This window comes from Pholcus phalangioides, unplaced genomic scaffold (assembly GCF_987345545.1).
Source record: "Pholcus phalangioides strain wild (caught in Gottingen) unplaced genomic scaffold, Ppha-v1.0 ptg000009l_1, whole genome shotgun sequence".
Classification (NCBI taxonomy): Eukaryota; Metazoa; Arthropoda; class Arachnida; order Araneae; family Pholcidae; genus Pholcus; species Pholcus phalangioides.
In genome coordinates this window covers 49,338,717-49,360,625 of record NW_028301602.1, presented here as the reverse complement: position 1 = coordinate 49,360,625, position 21,909 = coordinate 49,338,717, and the positions used below count along the sequence as shown (strand labels likewise).

Sequence of the window (21,909 nt, the reverse complement as noted above, 5' to 3'; positions counted from 1 at the left end):
ATGCTCTATAGAGTTAAGGTCTGGAGATCTGACTGGCCAATCCATCCGGCGAATATCCTCACTCTCTAGAAAATCGTCGAGCAGAAGAGCTCTATGTGGCCTCGCGTTATCGTCCATTAAAATGAACTCGGGGTCAACTGCACCCCTGAAAATGCGAACATATGGCTCCAAGACCTTATCCCTATACCTCACACCGGTCACAGTGCCTCTTTCAAAGACACGGAGAGGTGTGCGGCCATCCAACACGATGCCTGCCCAGACCATTAAACCTCCTCCACCATAATGATCGATTTCGCGGACATTGGAGGGTAGGTAGCTGGTCCCTGTATATATACAGTTTTGCTCAGGTACTGAATAACTTTTAAATTAAGTGTTTTTCTTTCTTAGAGAATGCTTTTTAAAAATCAACTTCGTTTATGTTCAAAAATATTTTTATAATGTGTACTTAGAAAAGTCTTTTTGCTCAACCTTTAGGGTCTGTGAGGAACCTCAAGATATTAAAATATTTTCCTAGATTTTGGTATAACTTCTTAAAACCTTGAAAGGCATCTTTTGGATACTAAGGCAACATCAATTTCCAAAAAAAGAGAGAAAACTCTTTTTCGTTCCATGTCTAAACGCATACGTGTCTGAAATGCATTGCTAGGGAACCACGGTAACCAAAGTAAACGTTTGGAAAGTGATTGTTGAGGCCCAGAAACCATTGTTGCCCGGCAGTTTTTTGCCCATTTGGGGCACTTGTCCTGCTCTGATGAAATTTTGAAGTAGCCTATCGTTTAAGTCGGGTTCCATTTGGTATATATATGTAAAATTTGGTGACGATCGATCTAAAATTGTAGATTTGTATAGAGAACATATATACACTCACACACACACACAGAGACAGACAGACACACAGAAAATCAATTTTATATATATACTAGCTATAATACCCGGCATTGCCCGGGATTCCTTCAATGAGGCTTTTTTGGATCACGTGATATCTCTCTCTTTCTTTGAGGGACATGCAAACCGTATCTAAGTTCACCAATATGGCGAGTTCCTGCGCAACTCATGAAAGAAACAAATCTAGATTTAAAAAAACGTAAAAATAAATAAATATATATATTTTTCTTTTTTTAAAGGGTGCTAGGCATATCGATTCTCCCCCCCCCCCCCCATTTGAATTTCAAGTTGAAACCATTGTTACCCGACAGTTTTTTGCCCATTTGGGGAATTTGCCCTGCTCTGACAAACTTTTAAAGTAGCCTATTGTTCAAGTTGAGTCCCATTTGGTATATTTGCAAAATTTGGCGACGATCGATCTAAAACTGTAGATTTGTATAGAGAACACACATGCACACACACACACACACACACACACACACACAGAGAAAGAGAGACAGACAGACAGAAAATCAATTTTATATATATAGATATATTTGTGATTATGTAAACGAAATGATTCATACATTTTTATTTGTGATCACCAGTATGGATCGTATGATCCCTTGGTGATTTTATTTGTTCTCCGAAATGTATATGATGTATGAATAATGAATAATAAAAAAAACTATTCAAGAAAAAAAAAATTTAAAAAGTCTTTTCACCTTTTAAGACAGCACAATAGGCAGACACTTGCAATTTCTATCTTTGGAGAAAAGGGATTGCTTCTTCAACCACCAATTCCACGCAAACAAAACTCACCATTGTTTTTTCAGTGAAAAATAAATACTTATTTTTTGAACTCATAAAGAATATTTTATTTCTATTTATGATGTGAAGAATCTGCCATACATAAACCGACAATACTTTGGTTCCAATAAACATGCAGAAATATTTGCAAATTTTTAAAAATCGCAAGAATTTTAAAAAAAAATAGTATTTTGTGTTATTCAAATGCTTAATAATGTAGTGAATAAACATTGATTATAGAGAAACTCAAGTAATATCAATTTTCATGCCAGAACTCGTTTGAATAACTAAAATTGGTTTTTTCTGCATGAATGCATCAATAGGGAAACAGGAATCAGCGCAGCCATAGCTTACTCCGTTTAATGAGTCACTCTGCTTAAGAGGTCATATTTTTGGTCTTCCATGAGTGACTTATTAACGAGATTTGAGTGTATCTAAAAAAATGGCTAAATTTGAAAAGTAAATGTTGGATTGAAAAGTAAACAAACTTAAGAGAGTATCTTATAAACAGGATTGTAATTTCGAGAAGGGTTTACAAATGCAGCTCAAAATAATATCGTACATTGTGAGTCTCAAAACAGTCACGTTACAAAGTTCTGTATTTCAAAGTAAAACTCAAATTAAAAAAAAAATTCATTTGTCATTGGAGTTGATGCTATATCAAAAAAAAGTTAAAAAATAAGGTTTTTCTGGCATGAAATTTTGTAAAAAATTTGAAAAACCAAGTTTTTGTGACTCGCGTTAAAAATTTTTCAAGTGATATTTAAACTTCTCCTACAACATAATTACAGTTGAGAGTTGTGAACTAAATATTTTTATTTGTTCTATAGACATTATAGACATAGGTTTGCTGGTTTATTTTTTAAAACAAAATATTATAATAAGCAAAAAGTTACCTTGAAATAGTGAACTTTTCTGCCGAAAATCGCTTACTTCATAAGCTCTCAAAAGAAATTATCGTAAGAAATAAAATAAATAGGTACAGATGTTGTCAAATTTTTTGATTGATTGTTAAATTTGTTTGATTTTGCAAGCTTCTAACCATTTGAGCAATTGTACATTAAGACCAAGATTTGAAAGTTTAAAGAGGAGTCTATTTGTGTGTAACTTTATCATAGGCTTTAGAAAAATCCAAGAAGATGATATCCATATGTAACTTGTGATCAATGGCTTTAGAAAAATCCAAGAAGATGATATCCGTATGTAACTTGTGATCAATGGCTTTGGAAAGGTCATGGATCAAAAAGGGGCAGTTGGGATGTAGTAGAAAGGGATCGTCTCAAGCTTTGTTGGTTGGGAAAGGAAAAGTTATTGGAGTCTAAATAAGCATGGATTTCCTTTGCTATAACATGTTCGAAAATCTTACAACACAATGAAGTTATAGATATTGGTCTGAAGTTAAGGGGGGGGGAGAGGGGACTGAATTTGTGAATGGGAATAATTTTATTGATTTTTCAATCGATGGGGAGGATGGCGGTGTTCAGTGAGACATTAAATAAGATTATAAGATAGTGAAAAGGACCGGATTTGAGTTATGGACAAAATCGACGAATGAGTATTGTGGTGAAGTGGGATATATATATATATATAATTTAAAAAAAAAAAACTGAAAGAAAAAAATTGAGCAGAAAGCCAAATTGAACTCAGTAGCAATAGCTGAAGGAGACGAGGCATTTTTGAGATTTTGAGAGAAGTGGGTCCAACAGATTTATGTCTGAGGAAGTTCCAAAATTTGGTAGGATTTGTTTTTAAGTAATTTGGTGAAGAGGGATAGGTACTTAAACTTTAGGGTAGAGATGAGATTCTTGAGAATCTGAGTGGAGGTAGAAATTGAGGATTTTTTGAGTGCATTAGATTTGTTGGATTAATAATAATCCATCAATTAATAATCTTATAAAAATGTAATGCAAATATGTAAATATTTTTTGAATGAAAATTCGGTTTATATACATTGGTTTACTTCTCTTCACAAAGGCTTCAATTTATTTATATATGTAATATATTACATATCTAAGCTCATGGTTACATTTTCTATTTGCGGTTTCTTGTAACATTTTAATATGTGAATCTCGTATCTAAATGCTTACATAAAAAAGGTAGTTGGAAGAATTATAAAAAGGCGTGTTTGTGATTATAAGAAATTATTTATCACATTTTTTCTCCCAAAAAAAATCTTTTAAAAACACTTCAAAATATATACATATTCTAAACACTGCACTATGCAGCAATTTTTGGAATACCTTAAAATAAAATTTTAACCTGAAAGCAACACATTTTCTTTGAAAACTATTTTCCCAAAAACACCCATTTCCCCCCAAAAAAAACCTGGGTGGGGTGGGGAATGGGTATCTACCCGGGGAGCAAATTTGACAACCCTGGAACAATCTGCGAGAATTTTTAGAAAAATGTAGAAAACACTATTATGGGAACTTTTACTACTAAACCACACATGTACCTTATTTGTATTCCTTGGAAACTTTTACTGCAGAACATTTCCATTTATCCGAGGGCTCATTGCAGAACAATGCGAAACATTTTCTGCTTTGCGGTTTATGCTAATCCATTTAGCTGATGTTGAATTGTGGAATGGCATTTTCCACACAACTATGTTTCATGAACAAGTCTTTGTTCATTCATGTGCAGTCCCAAGGAGTTTAAGTTTTCAATTTCAGGCACTCTTTGTCCAATTTTTCAGATGGGAACATTAGTGTCAATGGATGAAAACTTTAGTAAAGTTTTAAATATGAAAGATTATATATATATATATGTATGAAGGCGCATAAAAAAAGATAGTTTTGCATCAAGTTTTGATATCAGCGGGTCACATTTCACTCACTTTGGCAAAATTTTTTTTTTTTGAATGTCGGGATCTGTTCAGCTAAAATTTGGGTCTTTTTTCCGAACCCTTCACAAAATTCTGGACCTGAAAAATGGACCCCCCCCCTACAAAATAAGGATTAATGAAACCGTAATTTAGAATTTCGTCTCTTTTTTGATAGATTAATTAGATTACTTCGCTTCCCACTAAATTACTTATTTTTCAGAAAATTAATGATCATTTTCACAAAAATTGAACCATAAAAAAAAGGTCTGGACATACCCCTGTGAGTATGTTGAAAATTTAAAATGTTATAATTTATTTTCTTAATTAAATAATGAACCTTGGAAACCATAGATCTGCACCATTTTATAAGTAAGGTTTAAAAAATTTTTCTCAAGAAGATATTTTTCTTATTCTCAATCATCTCTCATCTTTTTCTCAAGAAGTTTTAGAGATATGTAGATAATATTTTACATTGTTAGTAAGGAGGGTTAAAGCAACAAATGAAAAAAATTATTGAAATCTGAGACCATATAGGTGGGTGATTCAATATTGGATGGCCCAGACTGTATTTTACCATTTGTAGCATTAGTAACATTAAATGCTTTGAAGTGTAATCAATGCATGTATTCTCAGTTTATTGAAATGCAGTGTTTAAGGATTTTCACATGCAGCAGTTTATGCAATATTTAAACCATTAAAAACTATCATATACAAAAAACCTACCAGCTCTGCATAAAATGTGTAAAAAGCTTGCTTATAAAATGTGGATTATAAGCAGCAAAATTTGATAGGTTTTGTTTAATTCTTATTCAAGATTAACGTTGAGGACTGATCAAAACAGAGAAATGACTTACTTACCTTCAAAATGACTTGCTTTAAGGTGATTAAAATGCCTACAACTTATAGAAAACTAATTTAACAAAAATTAAAATCGAAAGTTTTACTAGGATCACCAGATTTTCATTTCAATCGAATTTATATTGAGGTTTTTGGTCTTTCTTGAAAGTCTGTTGGTGTATCTTGTCAAGCATTCTCGTCATTGATTTGTGATTACAACCTTTGTGCATCCTTCATTTGCTAACCCACCACTCCAGGGCTGTCACCAAAATATCCCCTCAAAAATGTTATCAACCCCATCCCTCATTTAAAAATTTCAAGTATCAACAGTCTCTCGCATATACTGTTATACATATGTACACTATTGTTTTTTTAGATTTTAACAGCAATCAATGACCCATCCCCACATGAAAAGTCTTAAAAAACTGGGAAATAACAATTGTTTCACATTCCTATCTTCTGACTCGACAGACATAGCTATGTCTAGCTTCTTATAGTATTGGTTCTAAATCGATGATGATCAACCTCCTCTACTTTTGAAAAAAAGAAAACTTCTAATGTCGACTTCTCCACATGTACAGAGCGAACTGTTCTGAGAAAGGAGTTCGATCTATGGTTCTATTATTTCGAATTTGCTCAGCTAATCATAACTTCCAACTGTTCTTTCTACATTTCCTTTTAATGGCAACAAAAGACCACTCAATCTGCTCCTGCAAAATCGTGCATTTCTCTCTTTCAGATGTTATTTTTCCATTTCCTAAAATGTGGTCATAAAAGTCACTCTAGTTCCCGAACTTTTTTCTTGTTTCGCTGTGCCAATCCAAATGTTTTCCAACATGTTTTGTTTCCAATGTGTTTTCCACTGTGCTTCAAATCATAATACATAAGCCTACCTTACAGTTGCAGGCAGCTACATTGATTAAGTTCACACAATGATTCGTATTCCTAAATAATATATAACGTAGTAGAAAAATTGCATGTTTTAATAAACTGGCACACTATTTAACTCTTTATCTACCAGAGGGGTGAAAATCTATGGACCCTAGAATTTTGGAGAGCTTTGAGACAAATTTCTTACTCCCCTTATTTATTTCCCCTATTCTACTGCACATTGTAGAGCCATTCTCGACAATGACCGGATTACTGGTAGAAAGCAAAGTATTTAAACACCCTCTTCTCCGACCAAACAAAGCGACCAGGTATGGAAAGAAGATTCGTCTGTCTTCACACAGCAAATTTCCTGTGATGTAAAGTTTTGGCTACTTATGCTATTTGCCATCACCAACTTCGCCAAATGTCCTCATCAACGGCATTTTGTGACAGCAGAAATCGGATTAAACTTATTAATCGGTAAAATTTTACGAATCTGTGTGACAAAATATTCTATGGCCTACTCCTGTTTTAAACAGAATATGTATCAACACAAGATGACTAAAATGAGAGAAAGGTAAAGCTTAAAAATAATACCTAAACTAATCACATTACAGAATTTTGTAGACATTATCTATTCAAGAAGATTGCAGATGACTAGTAGCATGTCTGTTAGTAGAAGACAGAGTTTAGACTATATAACATCCCACAAATATTTTATTCATATTTATCATACAGTGGAACTCACTACCAGATGCATTGGTGGTAAAACAAGGGTGCCCTGGGAAATACACGAGAATAAAGGAGATTTTTCTCTAATTCAATGCCTTTGCATTTCCCAACAAAGTACTTATAAAGATCTTTAAACTACATGCCACTTGGGGTCGGCTAACTTTTCAGTCCGAGGAGCCCCAAACCTATCATTTACAATAACTTATTCACAAGCCAAAAAATTTTTTTTGCAAGTAAACTACACTGTATTATTCTTTTCGTAGTTTTACTAAAGAGCCACGTGTACGTACCTACAGAGCTGTAGTTTTCCACCCCCAATCTATGAATCGTTTAAAAAAAAAAAATCTTTTTTTCTTTTTTTTTTAAAGAATTTTAAATGCTGTGTTTTCAGATAAGTAAGGACCTCCCAAAATCTATTTGCAGTAGGAAATCATTCAAATCACGTTGAAGCAAAATCTTTTCACCATAAGTCTTTCTATTTTCAAGAAGTCTGTCTTTGGCAGAGTCCTGCCCAAGGGTGAATATTTTCCTTAATCCAGCCCTGCTGGTTTTTTATACAAACAGAATAAGAGCTAAAAATTAAAAGAGATGTCCAAACATGCCAAAAAGCAACAAAATAACAAACAGTTCAACTAACCAATGTGAGAGCCACAACCCAAATTCTGCTATTGTTACAAGCATATATGTATTGAGATAGTATAGGTCAGGCCAATTTTTTTTGGAACTTGCCTGTATAAAAGCCCTTACTTATTTTCTTATACATCTATTGTCCACTTTGTGATAGTTAATTCTTCAAGCATCTGAACCTCTGTCAAGTGGATCTGAGGCTGAAAATGTTGGAGACAAGGAGTGGTGTTTATCAAAATCTATTCTAGTTTTCTTATCACTAATTTTAAGCCGGCAGGGCAGTGTTTTTCAAAGTGTGCATTGCGACGACTAGGGGTGTTGCCAACCTTCTGTGAGGGGCGTCACGATGAGCTGGAAATACTGATGTGTATGTGTGTGCCTATTTATGCTTTGAAGTGGTTCTTTTATGGATGTACAAGTCTATACTAAACTATTTTGAGAGCCACAGATGAACTATGAACAGGACAAGGGTTGCACGAGCATGACCCTCACAAGGGTAAAGCTGACAGGGCACCGGCCGTGGCGTCCGGGATAATTCTTAATTTTTTTTTTCACACATAAATTCATCATAAGGAGGCCTGTGAAAGTCTGCTGGGGGCCTGCAAGAGATCCTAGCCACTCTGCTCCAGGATGTGGGGGCCATGGCCACGAGTAACAAAAGTTTGAGAACCACTGCAGTTGGGTGTGGAATATAGAAGACCTCCTGAAAAGTTCTTAAATCTCCCGAATTTTTAAGAAAATCACAAAAAATCTCTAACTGTCCCTAAACATTCCCTACTTCATTAAAAAAAATCCCCGCTTATGAAAACAATCTGTAAGGAATTTCTTTTGGGGCATGAAGACTCTTTCCCCCCCCCCCTTTTGAAATGACGCCACACGTCGTAAATGGGGAAATTCCCTTTTTAAGGAAGTTTTACAAAACCCTCTGATGGTAACAAGAAAGTTGTTTGTCTTATCGCGCAGGGAAATGGCTTAGCAGCCAATAGTCCTGGTTAATAAATGAAGATTATAGTGACGTGCATATGGTCAAAATTTCTTTTGTTGAAGTTACGTACGTGCGATATAACAAAACATGAATACTGATAAGCAAAAACATATTTAATCAATTTTAAAGACACTTATTCCGATGAATTTCCTTTCATCAAACGTTCCAGAAGAGGGCCGACTTTTCCATTTTGTACCAGTTGTGTTACGGACATGAACATCGGTCATGGAAAGACTGCCATCATCACTCGTGAAATGAAAAAAAAAAAAAAAAAAAAATCAAGCATGTGTCTTAGTCAGTGTTCTTCAAAAATTGACGCTTTTTTTCCTTCATCTTCCGATGATTTTGGGGTCATTCACGCAGAATGTTTGGTTTGTAAAATCCCTATTTTAATTTGACTTCAGTTTTTGAGTAGGGATTTTATTCCCTATGCTTTAACTTTTATGTTTGGAAAATCCCTATTTTATTTGGAAAAATCCCTATTTTATTTGGAAAAATCCCTATTTTATTTGGAAAAATCCCTATTCTATTTATTAGGGAGTGGTTGTTTTTGTTGTTTGTTCTTTCTCTTGTTTTTTCTTCTCCAGAAAATCATTTTTTTATTGCCGCTGTGGTGGTCGAGTGGTTATAGTGACGGACTCGCGATGCAAGGATCCGGGTTCGAACCCCACAGTGGTGGTCGGCTGAAGTTGGTTTTCTGTGGTTCCCAACTTCAAGGCGCAAATGCGAGCCGATCTCCCCGTTAAAAAGTCTCGCCACAGAGAGCAACAGTCCTACAACGAAAAAATCATTCAATCATAACACTTCACTCATAGTTTGAAAAACTGGTGGCAGATGGCAGCACTACACATAACAAGCATTACAGAGAAACAAAAAAAACTTCACGTCAGGTTTCACTACACGTACACGCACATTCCCGCATGTACCGATTCGTTGTGGGTTCCGCGGGGGGTTGTGGGTGGGGTGCATGTGTGGTGTAGCAGTAGTAGGTAGGGCTCGTAGGTGGGGGGGGGGGAAAGGGCTCGGGGATCCATGATGTTCTTAAGTCAGCCACCTTGTTGGGCAATTTGCCTGTTGTGGTGTTGTATTTGTATTTGTTTAAGCATAAAATACGGGTTTGCGCTAAAATCTCCCGAATTTTAATTTTCAAAAGTTGGCAGCTATGCAATAATATTTAGTTGTCTTTTTTGACATTGATTCCTTCAAAATCTAATGGATCTGATATACAGTACATCTGAATTTAGACATTCATTGAGTGTTTCATAAAAAAATATCCAAAAATAAAATTTTTGTAATTTTTTAATTACACAAAAAATTAAGATTTTCTGATGTATTAAAATTGATGTTCATTTTTTTTTATTGTACTATGAAAGAAATTCTTCAATTACTAATCAAACCTTTAGCTAGCTGGCAGATCTTTTACTAGTTTCAAAGAAAATGAAATAAACTTTCAATGAAAATCATAATGTTAGCAAAATTTCAAAAAATAGTAGCCACACATCTTTCTCAAAGCTCATCTGAGGTATTGTCACTAGTCATTCTTTCATAAGTAACTGTAGTTGTAAAATAATCCTCTTTCTCCGACAAGAACCCCGTGCAGCAGCCGTCAACAATCCTTCACTGTGTCCCGCCCACGAAATAAAAGAGAGTGAAATGCCTATACCTACTTTGGCCAGATATAGTAGGGAAAGAGTTAATTAATAACTCTATTTGGTGAGACCTATCATCGCTCTTCCACCTAGTACTTTACCAAGATGCAAAACAATGCCGTGAAGCATATTTTAGGGACGACCATCCCAATGGAATAAAGCAATATATATTTTGCACCTCAATCTTTTTTCTTAGTTTCAAAAACAGAATTGGGGAGGGGGGTCATGATTGTGGAATCTGATTTACAAAGCCGTTGAAAAAAAATCAAATTGAATTTCCAACATACTTTCCTCATTGGTTTCTTGAGTCCCATCGTGACTACACCTTACCAAGGTTTCTTAGACAGAGATACTGTCTAGGAGCCTTATAGGAGGCTTTACCATTACTCACAGGGTATCTGGAACAAGATCCATGAAACTCTGAAAAGATGTTCTGTTGTGTATGTACGGTTTGTTATAATTTTCAAGTCCACACACACATACGTTGTACTCAGGGGTGACTCGAGACAAAATCTTTACCCGAGTGGGACCCATTTTTGAACCCGCTGACCTCTCCCAATTAAAAAAAAAAAATTTGTTTCAATCATTTGGTTTAGATGCATTCAAAGGAACAGTGATATTTTATGTCATAACATATGTCGAATGTTTTTTGCCCTTTTACCTTGTATTTGGCGCTCCTCCTAGAGCGGGCAGAAATCATTTTCTCATTTTTCCGCCCTTTTACTTTGAACATGACCCCTCCTAGAGAGGAGACAAATAAGTTTTTGTAATTTTTTTTGCGTTTCCACTTTGGATATGACGCCCCTCCTAAAGTGGCCAGAAATCATTTTCTGTAATTTCTTTCACCCTTTTAAATTGGATTTGGCGCTCCTACTAGAGGGGGCAAAAATCATTTCCCCCTAACTTTTTTCTCCCTTTCTACCCCAGACTTGGCGCTTCTCCTACATCGCACAAATAATTTTTCTTCACTCTTCCAGTTCAGATTTGATGCCCTTTTAGAGCACACCCTAGAAAAAAAGAAAATTATAAGAATTTCCCTGGGTTGGATTTTGTCAGCACCATCCTTCTGGGTGCTATGGTCGAAAATGTTTTATACGAGCAGTGTTTGGCTTCAGCTTGATGCATGGAATGGATTATTGAAAAAAAGGCTGGAGTTTAATATATTTTTCGGGTAAAAATATATTTTTTTGTATTAAAATAACGTGCTGTAATTGCTCGAGCAGCTGGGCCATCTGAAGAGCATCACAGGCTTTTCCGGACCAAGTTATTTTTCTGAGGCCCTACCACGTAAATCCTGGAAAATTTGAACCAGATCTTATTTTTGTGAATTTAATGCGATAATGCCTTAAGACGGCACTGTCGAACAGCCGGTGTTTACGTAACAAAAACACTGCGATGACAACGTTACAGAGAGCACTGCTGTAGCACTTTTAGTGAAATTTCTAGGAGGCCAAAATAGCGCTAAAGACGCCAAACAAGAAAGCACCGTTGCTAATGCTCTATTCTCGATAACCAGTTGCTTTACCTACAGGGTGATCAGCGAATAAGCCCTTATTTCAAAATGAAATATCTCTACAACAATGATCAATAGAATTATGCGGTAAACGGTACGTTTATTTACAAAACTGTAAGAATATTGTACAGAAATTTCGAAAATTTAGTTTTTTTTAAATTTTTTAAAATTAAAAAAAACAAAACAAAACTGGAGATTTTGGGGTTCCGAAAATCCTCATTTGTGTGAAGAGAAACCACTGCATTCGCCTAAAGTTACTGCATGGGCTGCGGTATGCACCAGAGGCATTATCGGCTCCTTCTTCGTGCGAGAAACGATTACTACTGAACGTTGCGTTACAATTTTGGAACAATTTGTCAGCACACATGGCGCATACCGCAGTAACTTTAGGCGAATGCAGTGGTTTCTCTTCACACAAATGAGGATTTTCGGAACCCCAAAATCTCCAGTTTTGTTTGTTTTTTTTTAAATTTTAAAAAATTAAAAAAAAACTAAATTTTCGAAATTTCTGTACAATATTCTTACAGTTTTGTAAATAAACGTACCGTTTACCGCACAATTCTATTGATCATTGTTGTAGAGATATTTAATTTTGAAATAAGGGCTTATTCGCTGATCACCCTGTATAAGGAAATAATAGAATCATCCAACGTGACGTAACGTGACATAGGCGATGTTCTTCTCATGATCAGTGGACTATACCTGTTGTTCTTGGAAATCATTCTCGTTCATGCATTTCAACTTCAGGAAATTTTTTTTATTCATTATGTCCTTGGTAAAAGCCACTGAAAAATTAAACAGCTCTGCTGTAGCGAGTAGTAGCAGTAATTACCTGTTATAGTTCTGTTGTAATTAACAAAATTGAATAATTATACTTCGGCTAATGAAGATAATTTGTTTTGGAATCATGTTTGTAAGTCCAAATCTTCATAAATCAGAATGCAATTTCATATAGGTTTCTATGGAAAATCATTTTATTTGTTCCAGGTATGACCCAAAAATATTTACTAAAGCTGTGAACCCAGTCTAGTTCATAGGTAGGTGTCTCAATCCATTTGTGATTTAGTCAGCTCATTTTTGTATCTGATACATGCAGATGGAAAAGATAAGTTCCTAGAATGTCCAGACTGTTCAGTTTGATGCTAAGAGTCTTGCACTGAAAGAATGCATGCTTTTAAAACATAGGCTTCTTTTTTTTCCAATGTATTTTTTTGTATTGGCCGAATCGCTTATTTAACAGGGAATGGTTCAAAAACTTTCAGAAAGAGAAGTGGAGGTACATCTGGAAAAGATTCTGAGTTGGACATGAGTTAATCAGGCTCAAGTGATAGTAGTTCTGACGATGATTGGCCCTAAAATTCAGACGTGGCTGTTCTATGTGATGTGTGCACCCATATCCATGAAAATGTTTGTTAGCCAAATCCTCTAACCAAGACACAAACATCATGAAAGAAATCTTCATTAGCCGAGGTATCACTGTACAGTCAAATCTCATTAATAATGCAGTGATGGTTATTGATGGATATTAACATAATCCATGTACAGTGAATATCCTATATAACGATATTTCTCAGTGGTATGATGCACTTTTACTAGTCTTAATATATTCTATCTAACAATAACTCCTTTGTAATATGTTTCTGTGATTCATTGATTATCGTTAAAAAGATGTTTCGTTGTATTAAGAAGAGCTAAAATATAGATTAACTAAAGTGTAAAAAATATTCTTTTAATGAGGAGCTGTATCATTGCAGCAAGGTTTCATTGCCTATGCATTGCTTTGGAGGCTTATTTTTGCAAATTAAGTTATGACTAAAACTTTATTTTATTTGTAGGTGTTTCATTTTTGGATGAAGATCGTTTACAACAAGTGATTGATGTATGTATCAAGGAAGAGAATTTTTCTTTGCTCATAAGGACACTCGGGCAAATTTTTTCTAGTGAAGAATCTTTGCAGTCTAGTTTTACAAAATCTGTTAAAGTGAATTGTAAAGAAGATATAAGAGCGATGGAAGTAGATGAAGATAAAGACAAAGATACGAGTAAAGAAGGTAAAGAAGAACAAGAGGATAGTTCCAGTGCCTCTGAACAACATACAAAATGGGAAGTGACAGTTGATGTTGAATCCCTTAGGCGTGCATATAAATCACTTTTTTCTTTAAAGAAACATCCTTTCCAACATGCACTTATTAATGCACTGATAATACTGTCAGAAAATCTGGAGTATGATTTCAAATATGGGTCAAAAAAAACTATAAATGGCATTGTTCTTAACATATTTGTTATAGTTATGGAGATACCAATTTTAGAATGTCCAGAATACATGGAAGCAGCTTTCCCGGCATTTTGTAAAGCAGCTTCTCAGCTCCCAGTTTGTGCTCAAGCGAAATTAGCAAATTTTTGGAGTAGTTATGAAGCCAGTCGTCTTAAGGAAATGGTTGATACACTTCATCAATTCATTACATTGAAAGTAATTACTGGACAGTTTATGAGAGAGTATTGTATAAATGATGATGAGTCAATAGTGGCTGCTACAAAATTAATGAAAGTGTTATATTATGCTAATATGCTAGGCGGTGGTATGGAGATGGAGCTCTCTGGGGCTGTTGAGGATGGTGAAAATACAGAAGCTGATGATAATTTTCAAGATATCATCCAGGGTGCCATAGGATCAGAGGCTAAAGAGCAAAAACAAGTTAAAGAGGATCCTCTAAGCCAAGAGCTAGGTTTTAAGCCAATTGATTGCAGGACTCCAATCATAAGTTTTGAGGAATTTTATAATGAGCCACTAAGTGATCAATTGGAAATGGATAGAGATTTTGCCTGTTATAAGACTGAAGGTGGAAAATTCTCATTCATGAATTACGCATTTATTTTGACACCTGCTGTTAAAGCTCTAGGTTTGTACTATGATAACAGAATTCGTATGTATAGTGAACGTCGCATATCTGTGCTTCACAGCTTGGTTCATGGATCTCCACCTAACCCATACTTAAAGCTGAGAGTGAGGAGGGATCACATAATTGATGATGCCTTAGTGGGTGTAAGTGAAACTAAAATGGTTATTTTTGATTTTTGATCTATACAAAAAAGCATTCAATTATTATAGATTCCTTTTTAAATGTTCAACCTCTAGGCTGTTTTTTTCTTCCCTTTACTCAATGAAATGTATTTCACCTGTCAACTTGCAAACACTGACTAAAAAATTGAATCTTAGATTATATTATAACCTGGGTTTTTGAGATTTCATTATCTAATTTAGAATACAAATTTCCTACTCCGGTTATAATTTCTGAATTAATAACGTAAAAAAAAAGTATTAACTTTTATAAACTTTTATAAATTTATATTAAAAAAAAGTATGAACTAAGATAAGATAATAATTATCTGATCTCAGCTTACGTAGAACTCACTGCTAACTTGCATTTTTTGGTTATACTTTTTTTTACGTTAGTGATTAGGAAATTATAACAGGTGTCTAGACATGTATACAGCTTAGCAGTAGAATAGGGCATATCAACAGCATATTGAATCAAAAATAGAGGTTATCTGAAAACAATGATTGTAGTTAAATATGATTATAACATATGGTGTCTCATGGAACACATCTAAATAAGAAAGTCTAAAAAAAAGGTAATTATGCAGTTGAACCACAAATTTGAAAAATTAGGCTTGTAATTCAAATTTTTTTATTGAGAAGACACCAACAAATAAGGCAAATACACGAAAAATAATAAAAGTCCTAATGCATTTCAACACCAATGGGTGCCGTCTTCAGAGGAAAAATTTAACCACTAGTCTCGCTGACCGAGTTTCCCACTTGGGTTGAATACCAAATCTTCACGCTCGGTTGCTCAGCGGAAGAAGTACGTCTGTTCACTTCAAATGTTGTGGTCAGAATGAAGCTGTGAGCCTGCATGAGATACTAATGCAGCGTCCTGATTGGACATTTGCGGAATAGTGCTATCCGATTAAAACTTTTTAAGAATCTTCTTAAAAAGTTTAACCTAACAACCATAGATGTGCCCACTAAAAACTTTGGTTTTGTTGTATTTTTAAGAAATGGTGGAGCCGGAAATGGAATTGTATTGATCAGCATATTGTAGGAAAATAGCCTACTTTAATGTGTCAAAAAAACTAATACATAATATAATTAAATGTGGTTATACAGAGCGGATAAACATCGTGGCCCGGGAAGTAGAAAAGGTAAACAACCGAAGAAGGACGGCATTGACCACAGTTTTTAGTTCGTAGTTGTTGTAGTTTTCACAACATTCCTCCCCTCGCAATGGAATGAATCTCTCGACCGGTGTTCTCTTACGAGTTGACCTACGAAGAACAGAAGAGGGTTGACTCGAAATCGGTGCAGAGCATTCAGGATGTCCAACTGAAGTATTGGCAGTAACCGCAGAACCACCAGCAGCAGGTTTGGGAGCAGTCTCTGGACACCTTGAATCGTTAGTAGAAGGAGGCAGCAATATTTGATAGTCCATACAGCACTCAGAAGATGGCATTGCAGGATGTTTCTCTGAAGAATGATCTTTTCTCATTTGGTTCTGATGACGTTTCCATTTCCCACGATTCGTCTGAACGACATACATCATTTTGCCAAGATGTTTGAGAACTTTGGCATTAACCCACTTAGGACCATTCGAATAGTTCTTACAAAAAACTCTGCTGTTAATACTGAACTTGTGGGTAGTACTGTTTTGTGAAAGTGTAATTTTTTTTATCCTTTGGAGGGAATAAGAGGGAGAGCAGATTTCTAGGCTGTCTGCCATGCAATAGTTCTGCAGGAGACTTATCACAACCAGGTTTCGGTGTTATCCCGTATGTTATCAAAAGCTTTTGGAGTGCTTCTGACTTGTGGTCTCCTCCCCACACAGCTTTTTTCATAGCTTCTTTGAATGTCCTGACGAAACGTTCTGCTTCGCCATTAGAGGCGGGATGAAATGGAGCAGTAGTAAGATGCTCTATACCATTCAATTTGCAAAAGTCCTGAAAAACTTTGCTAGTAAATATTGTACCATTGTCTGACACAAGTGTGATCGGCAAACCTTCAATGATAAATACTTTCTTTAGAGCTTCAATAGTCGCTTCTGAAGTAGTGGATTTCATCTCGATCACGTAAGGAAATTTTGAATATGCATCAACAATGATAAGCCACATGGAATTTTGGAAGGGACCCGCAAAGTCTATATGAATTCTGTGCCAAGGATCATCTGGTTTTGGCCAGTCCTGGAACATTGCTTTTGGACAAGCTTTCTCACGTTGACATGATTGGCATTGGTTTGCAGTGTTTTCAATCTGCTGCTCGATCTGTGGAAACCAGCAATATCTTCGAGCCATCTGTTTCATTCGAACCATTCCCCAATGACCAATGTGAAGAGTCTTGAGAACTGAACTTTGCAAAGTCTTTGGAATGATTACACGAAGACATTCAGTTTGGAGTAGCAAGATACCTCGGTTGACAGAGAGTGAATTTTTTCTTAGAAAGTATGGTTTTACATCCTCATTGTTCTCTGGCAAGTCTTTTGGCCACCCATTCTGAATATAACGAAGAACTTTTTTCAAAGTTTTGTCCTTAGCAGTTGCTTTTTGTATTGCTTTGTAGTCAACTGGATAATGAGATATGTATTCATCCACCTGTACATCAATATTGTTGCATGCATTCTCTGATTTGTCAAATTCTACATCTGAACCAACTGGAAGTCTTGAAAGAGCATCAGCATTTCCATGCTGCATTGTTGGTCTATATTTGATATCGTCATTTTTTCCCATAAGAATAATTGCCCAACGTTGAAGTCTCTGAGCAGTCATTACGGGAAGTTGCTTTTTGGGATGGAATATGGATATCAGGGGTTGGTGATCCGTAAGGAGTTCAAATTTTCTGCCATACAAATACTGATGAAATTTTTTCACACCATAAATAATGGATAAAGCCTCTTTTTCTATTTGACTGTCGGCTTTTTGTGTATCAGTCAATGTCTTGGAAGCAAAAGCAATCGGTTTTCTGAACCATCGGAATATCTGTGAGAAATCACAGCACCTATGCCATAAGATGATGCATCAGCAAAAGCAATCGGTTTTCTGAACCATCGGAATATCTGTGAGAAATCACAGCACCTATGCCATAAGATGATGCATCAGTTGCCAAAATCAGTGGCAATTCTGAGTTGTAATGCACTAGTCTGGTAGCTTTAACAATGTGTTCTTTCAATTTCTGGAATGCTTCCTCTTGTTCTTGCTTCCACTCGAATTTGACATTTTTTCTTCGCAGTTTGTTCAAAGGACCTGCCAGCTGAGAAAAACCAGGAATGAACTTGTTATAGTAGTTGATTTTTCCAATAAATGAATGCAGTTCCTGGATATTTTTAGGTTTGGGTAAGTCTTTCACTGCTACAATATTAGAATCTGATGGTTGCACCCAATCTGCGTTGACTATGTACCCCAAGTAGTCAACTTCGGACTGGAATAATTTGCATTTTGGCTTGCTACAGCGAAGACCATTGCTTTCTAGACGATGAAAGAGTTCATCGAGAGCTTTGCAGTGTTCCTCGTCATTAGGAGCTGCGACAATAATGTCATCCAGGTAATTAGCTCAACCAGGAATACCAGCTATGAGCTGTTCAAGGAAGCACTGGAATATGGCTGGTGCACTAGCCACTCCGAAAGGAAGTCTTTGGCACTCGAACAATCCATAGGGTGTATTAACAACTAACAGTCTCTTTGAATCGTCACCCAACTCAAGTTGAAGATAGGCATCGGAAAGATCTATCTTGGAAAATCTTTGCCCGTTTTTGAGTTTCTGGAATAATTCTTCAGGTCTTGGAATAGGGTACTGATTTACATCGATTTGAGAGTTCACTGCGACTTTGTAGTCACCGCAAATGCGAATAGAACCATTTGGTTTATTTACAACAACTATAGGAGCTGCCCATTGACTTGTAGTACATGGCTTCCAGATGCCTGCAGAAGTGAGACGATCAATTTCTGCTTTGACAGCAATCTCCTGAGAAAATGGAATAGGACGTGCTTTGCAGAACTTCGGTCGAGCATTTGGCTTCAGAAAAACACTAGCCTTGTAAGAATTACACTTCCCATGTTCATCTCGAAATACATTTTCATGCCTCTGGAAAACTTGTGCAGACAATTTTTCATGAAGAGTAGTTCTTGCCAATGTAATCACTCGCTGAACAGAGTCATCAATGTGAAAATCAAACGCTTTGAACCAGTCTAGTCCAAAAATATTACATCCTTCTGCAGTATTTGCAACTAGAAGAGGAAGGTCCATGGTTTTACCCTTATATTTTACTGTGACCAGAATTTTTCCTTTTAGCGGAACTTCAACACAGCCATATCCTTTCAGCTTTGTAGTAGATGGACTGCACGGTGGTGACCCAAGAGCTTTGTATCCACTGGTCCCAACTAAGGAACATGAAGCACCCGTATCTAATTGAAAAGGCATCTCTTGGTTATTAACCATCAATGAAATGAGTAATTTGTTATCTGTACAGTCCACGCCAGCATTTACAGTTTCTGTAATCTGAAAAGAGGTACTAGCGCGCTGATGTTTCTGATTTGGAGAATTTTTCTTTGCATTCGATTTTTTTTTCTTGAATAGCAAACGGCAGAAATATGGCCTACTTTATGCAAAAATTACACGTGGCCTCACGAAATTTACACTCGGACCTCAGGTGTCTTCCGCCACAGCCATAACAGGTACCAGGTACATCACCAGGTTTTTTCGAAGACTGAATTTCACTTCTCTTGGAATTCTTCGACCGCGACTTTGAGTATGAATTTTTCATTTGCAGAACTTCACACGGCGGAGGATTATTGAAAGTTGATGGACCATTAGGATTCTCTTTCAGAGTCTGCACGGTGCGCTGGGTGGCTTCAAAAGCTTCCGTAATTTTGAGGACATCTTCAAGACTGGGGTTCGTATGCTGGAGAGCCGTAGAGCGAACTTGGTCATGAGGAGTATGAAGAACTATGGCATCACGAATTAAAGAGTCCACGAAAGATTGGGAACATCCATCACAACTACAAATCTACAGTCCCTTGCAATTCCTCGTACTGTAACAATAGTTGGGAACCTTTGGGGAATTTGCCAAACCTGCCTCTATCTCTTATTTTTGAAACATGTTTATATAGTTGTAATTGTATAATCTTTACTAGAATTTATTATGTTATCTTACCTTTTTATAACCGTGCACGGTTAATTCAATTAGTCTGTGATATTTTCATTGTTCATATTCCGGTAAAATGTGCGATCTTGATCACATCGCCATTTTAATTTATTGTTGCCATTCTTATTTTTGTAAAAGTTCCTATAAAAAATCTATTTTCATTTATTTATGTAAATTAGACGTTGTATTTTCCTATTGGCTGTGCTCTGATGTGTATTTTCCTGAGATGGTCGGTCCCAGGAGTTGGATCATTCCGTATTTCCTTTTATAGGTATAAATTCCCGCCGCCACTTCGCATTAAGCCGCATTCGTTCTCGCCTTTCAACTCGAGATACATCACTTTGGGTGAGTCATCTGAAGTATGAAATAATTCGTCTCTCTGTTGCTATTACATTGCCGGCTGGTTCCGGACCCATCATGCCACATCTCTAGTCAATCGTTGTCATTCCTGTCATCCCTGGGTAGTTATGCTGGGTTGTCGCAGTACGTCAGCGACCCATTCCGCGTACGTCTGGCCTGATTGCATATGACATCTGAGAAATTCACATCTAGCAGTAAGCACATGGGTTTTAGATTCGAAATAAGAAGTAAGTTTCTGTACAATGTCCGCATACGAACGAGTTGCGACATCGGCTTCCGCGAACAGTTTCTGAAGTAATTCAAAAGTTTCAACACCGACCCATGACAAGAAATATGCACGTTTCTGCTCGTCTTCGGTGACGCCGTGAGCTTCGAAATGTTGATTCAGGCAGCACAGGTACGTGCTCCAACGGTCGTGGATCCTATCGAAATGACGAAATGCAGAGATGCTTACCTTCGGTGATCCGGCTCGTCGTCCAAGAATTTGCTCCAGCAGTGCCTGTTGGTTTCGTTGCTGAGCTGCCAACAAATTTTCCATCCATTGCTGCTGTTGGAGTAGCACCTGATGAATATCCGCGGCACTGGGATTAATTTTCGCCATCGTTTGGAAAGGATACCAACATTCAAACTTTCCTCGTCGCCATATCTGTTGTATTTTTTAAGAAATGGTGAAGCCGGAAACGGAATTGTATTGATCAGCATATTGTAGGAAAATAGCATACTTTAATGTGACAAAAAAAACTATTATATAACATGATTAAATGTGGTTATACAGAGCGGCAAAACATTGTGGCCCGGGAAGTAGAAAAGGTAAACAACCGAAGAAGGACGGCATTGACCACAGTTTTTAGTTCATAGTTGATGTAGTTTTCACAACAGGTTTCATGCCCCCTAAAGATGCTATACCTCAGAATAAACAATGGGGCATTTATTACATTCCGTGTGGTGATTGCTCTCTTGGTTATATAGGACAGACAAGGAGACCTATAAAAGCAAGATTAAATGAACACGCTCACTGTGTTAAGAATCGTGAATGTGAAAAATCAACCAATGCCGCTCACTGTTGGCAAGAAGGCCATAAATTCAAATTTCAAGAAGTGAGAGTTTTTCACAAAGTCAAGTCCACAGTTGATCTAGATTTCTACGAAGGCACATATATTCGGGCCTTCAAAAATATACTAGTGAACGATAATAAATCTGCACCCTCGATCGCAACACCATGGCTTAAATTCATTTCAAGCAGGAATTACAAGAAAATTCAAATGGACCAATCGGATAGCACTATTCCGCAAATGTCCAATCAGGACGCTGCATTAGTATCTCACTCAGGCTCACAGCTTCATTCTGACCACAACGTTTGAAGTGAACAGACGTACTTCTTCCGCTGAGCAACCGAGCATGAAGGTTTGGTATTTATTCAACCCAAGTGGGAAACTCGGTCAGCGAGACTAGTGGTTAAATTTTTCCTCTGAAGACAGCACCCATTGGTGTTGAAATGCATTAGGACTTTTATTATTTTTTGTGTATTTGCCTTATTCGTTGGTGTCTTCTCAATATTCTTGAGCAAAGTGGATCAACTCTTCTAAATTCAAATTTTATTGAATTACAAGAAATAAATTCAAAACAGACTGACAGCAACCAATATG

General features: G+C 36.4%; 1 protein-coding gene across 2 annotated transcripts in view; it reads left to right on the top strand.

The window, feature by feature from the left end:
* Positions 1–21,909, top strand: part of Ube3a (ubiquitin protein ligase E3A) — a 234,022-nt gene that overhangs the window by 99,616 nt on the left and 112,497 nt on the right. For both annotated transcript variants that reach the window (XM_089236467.1, XM_089236468.1), the window contains one exon: positions 13,547–14,754. In XM_089236467.1, the coding sequence (XP_089092593.1) occupies positions 13,547–14,754 (1,208 nt within the window). The remainder of the gene's footprint in view (positions 1–13,546; positions 14,755–21,909) is intronic.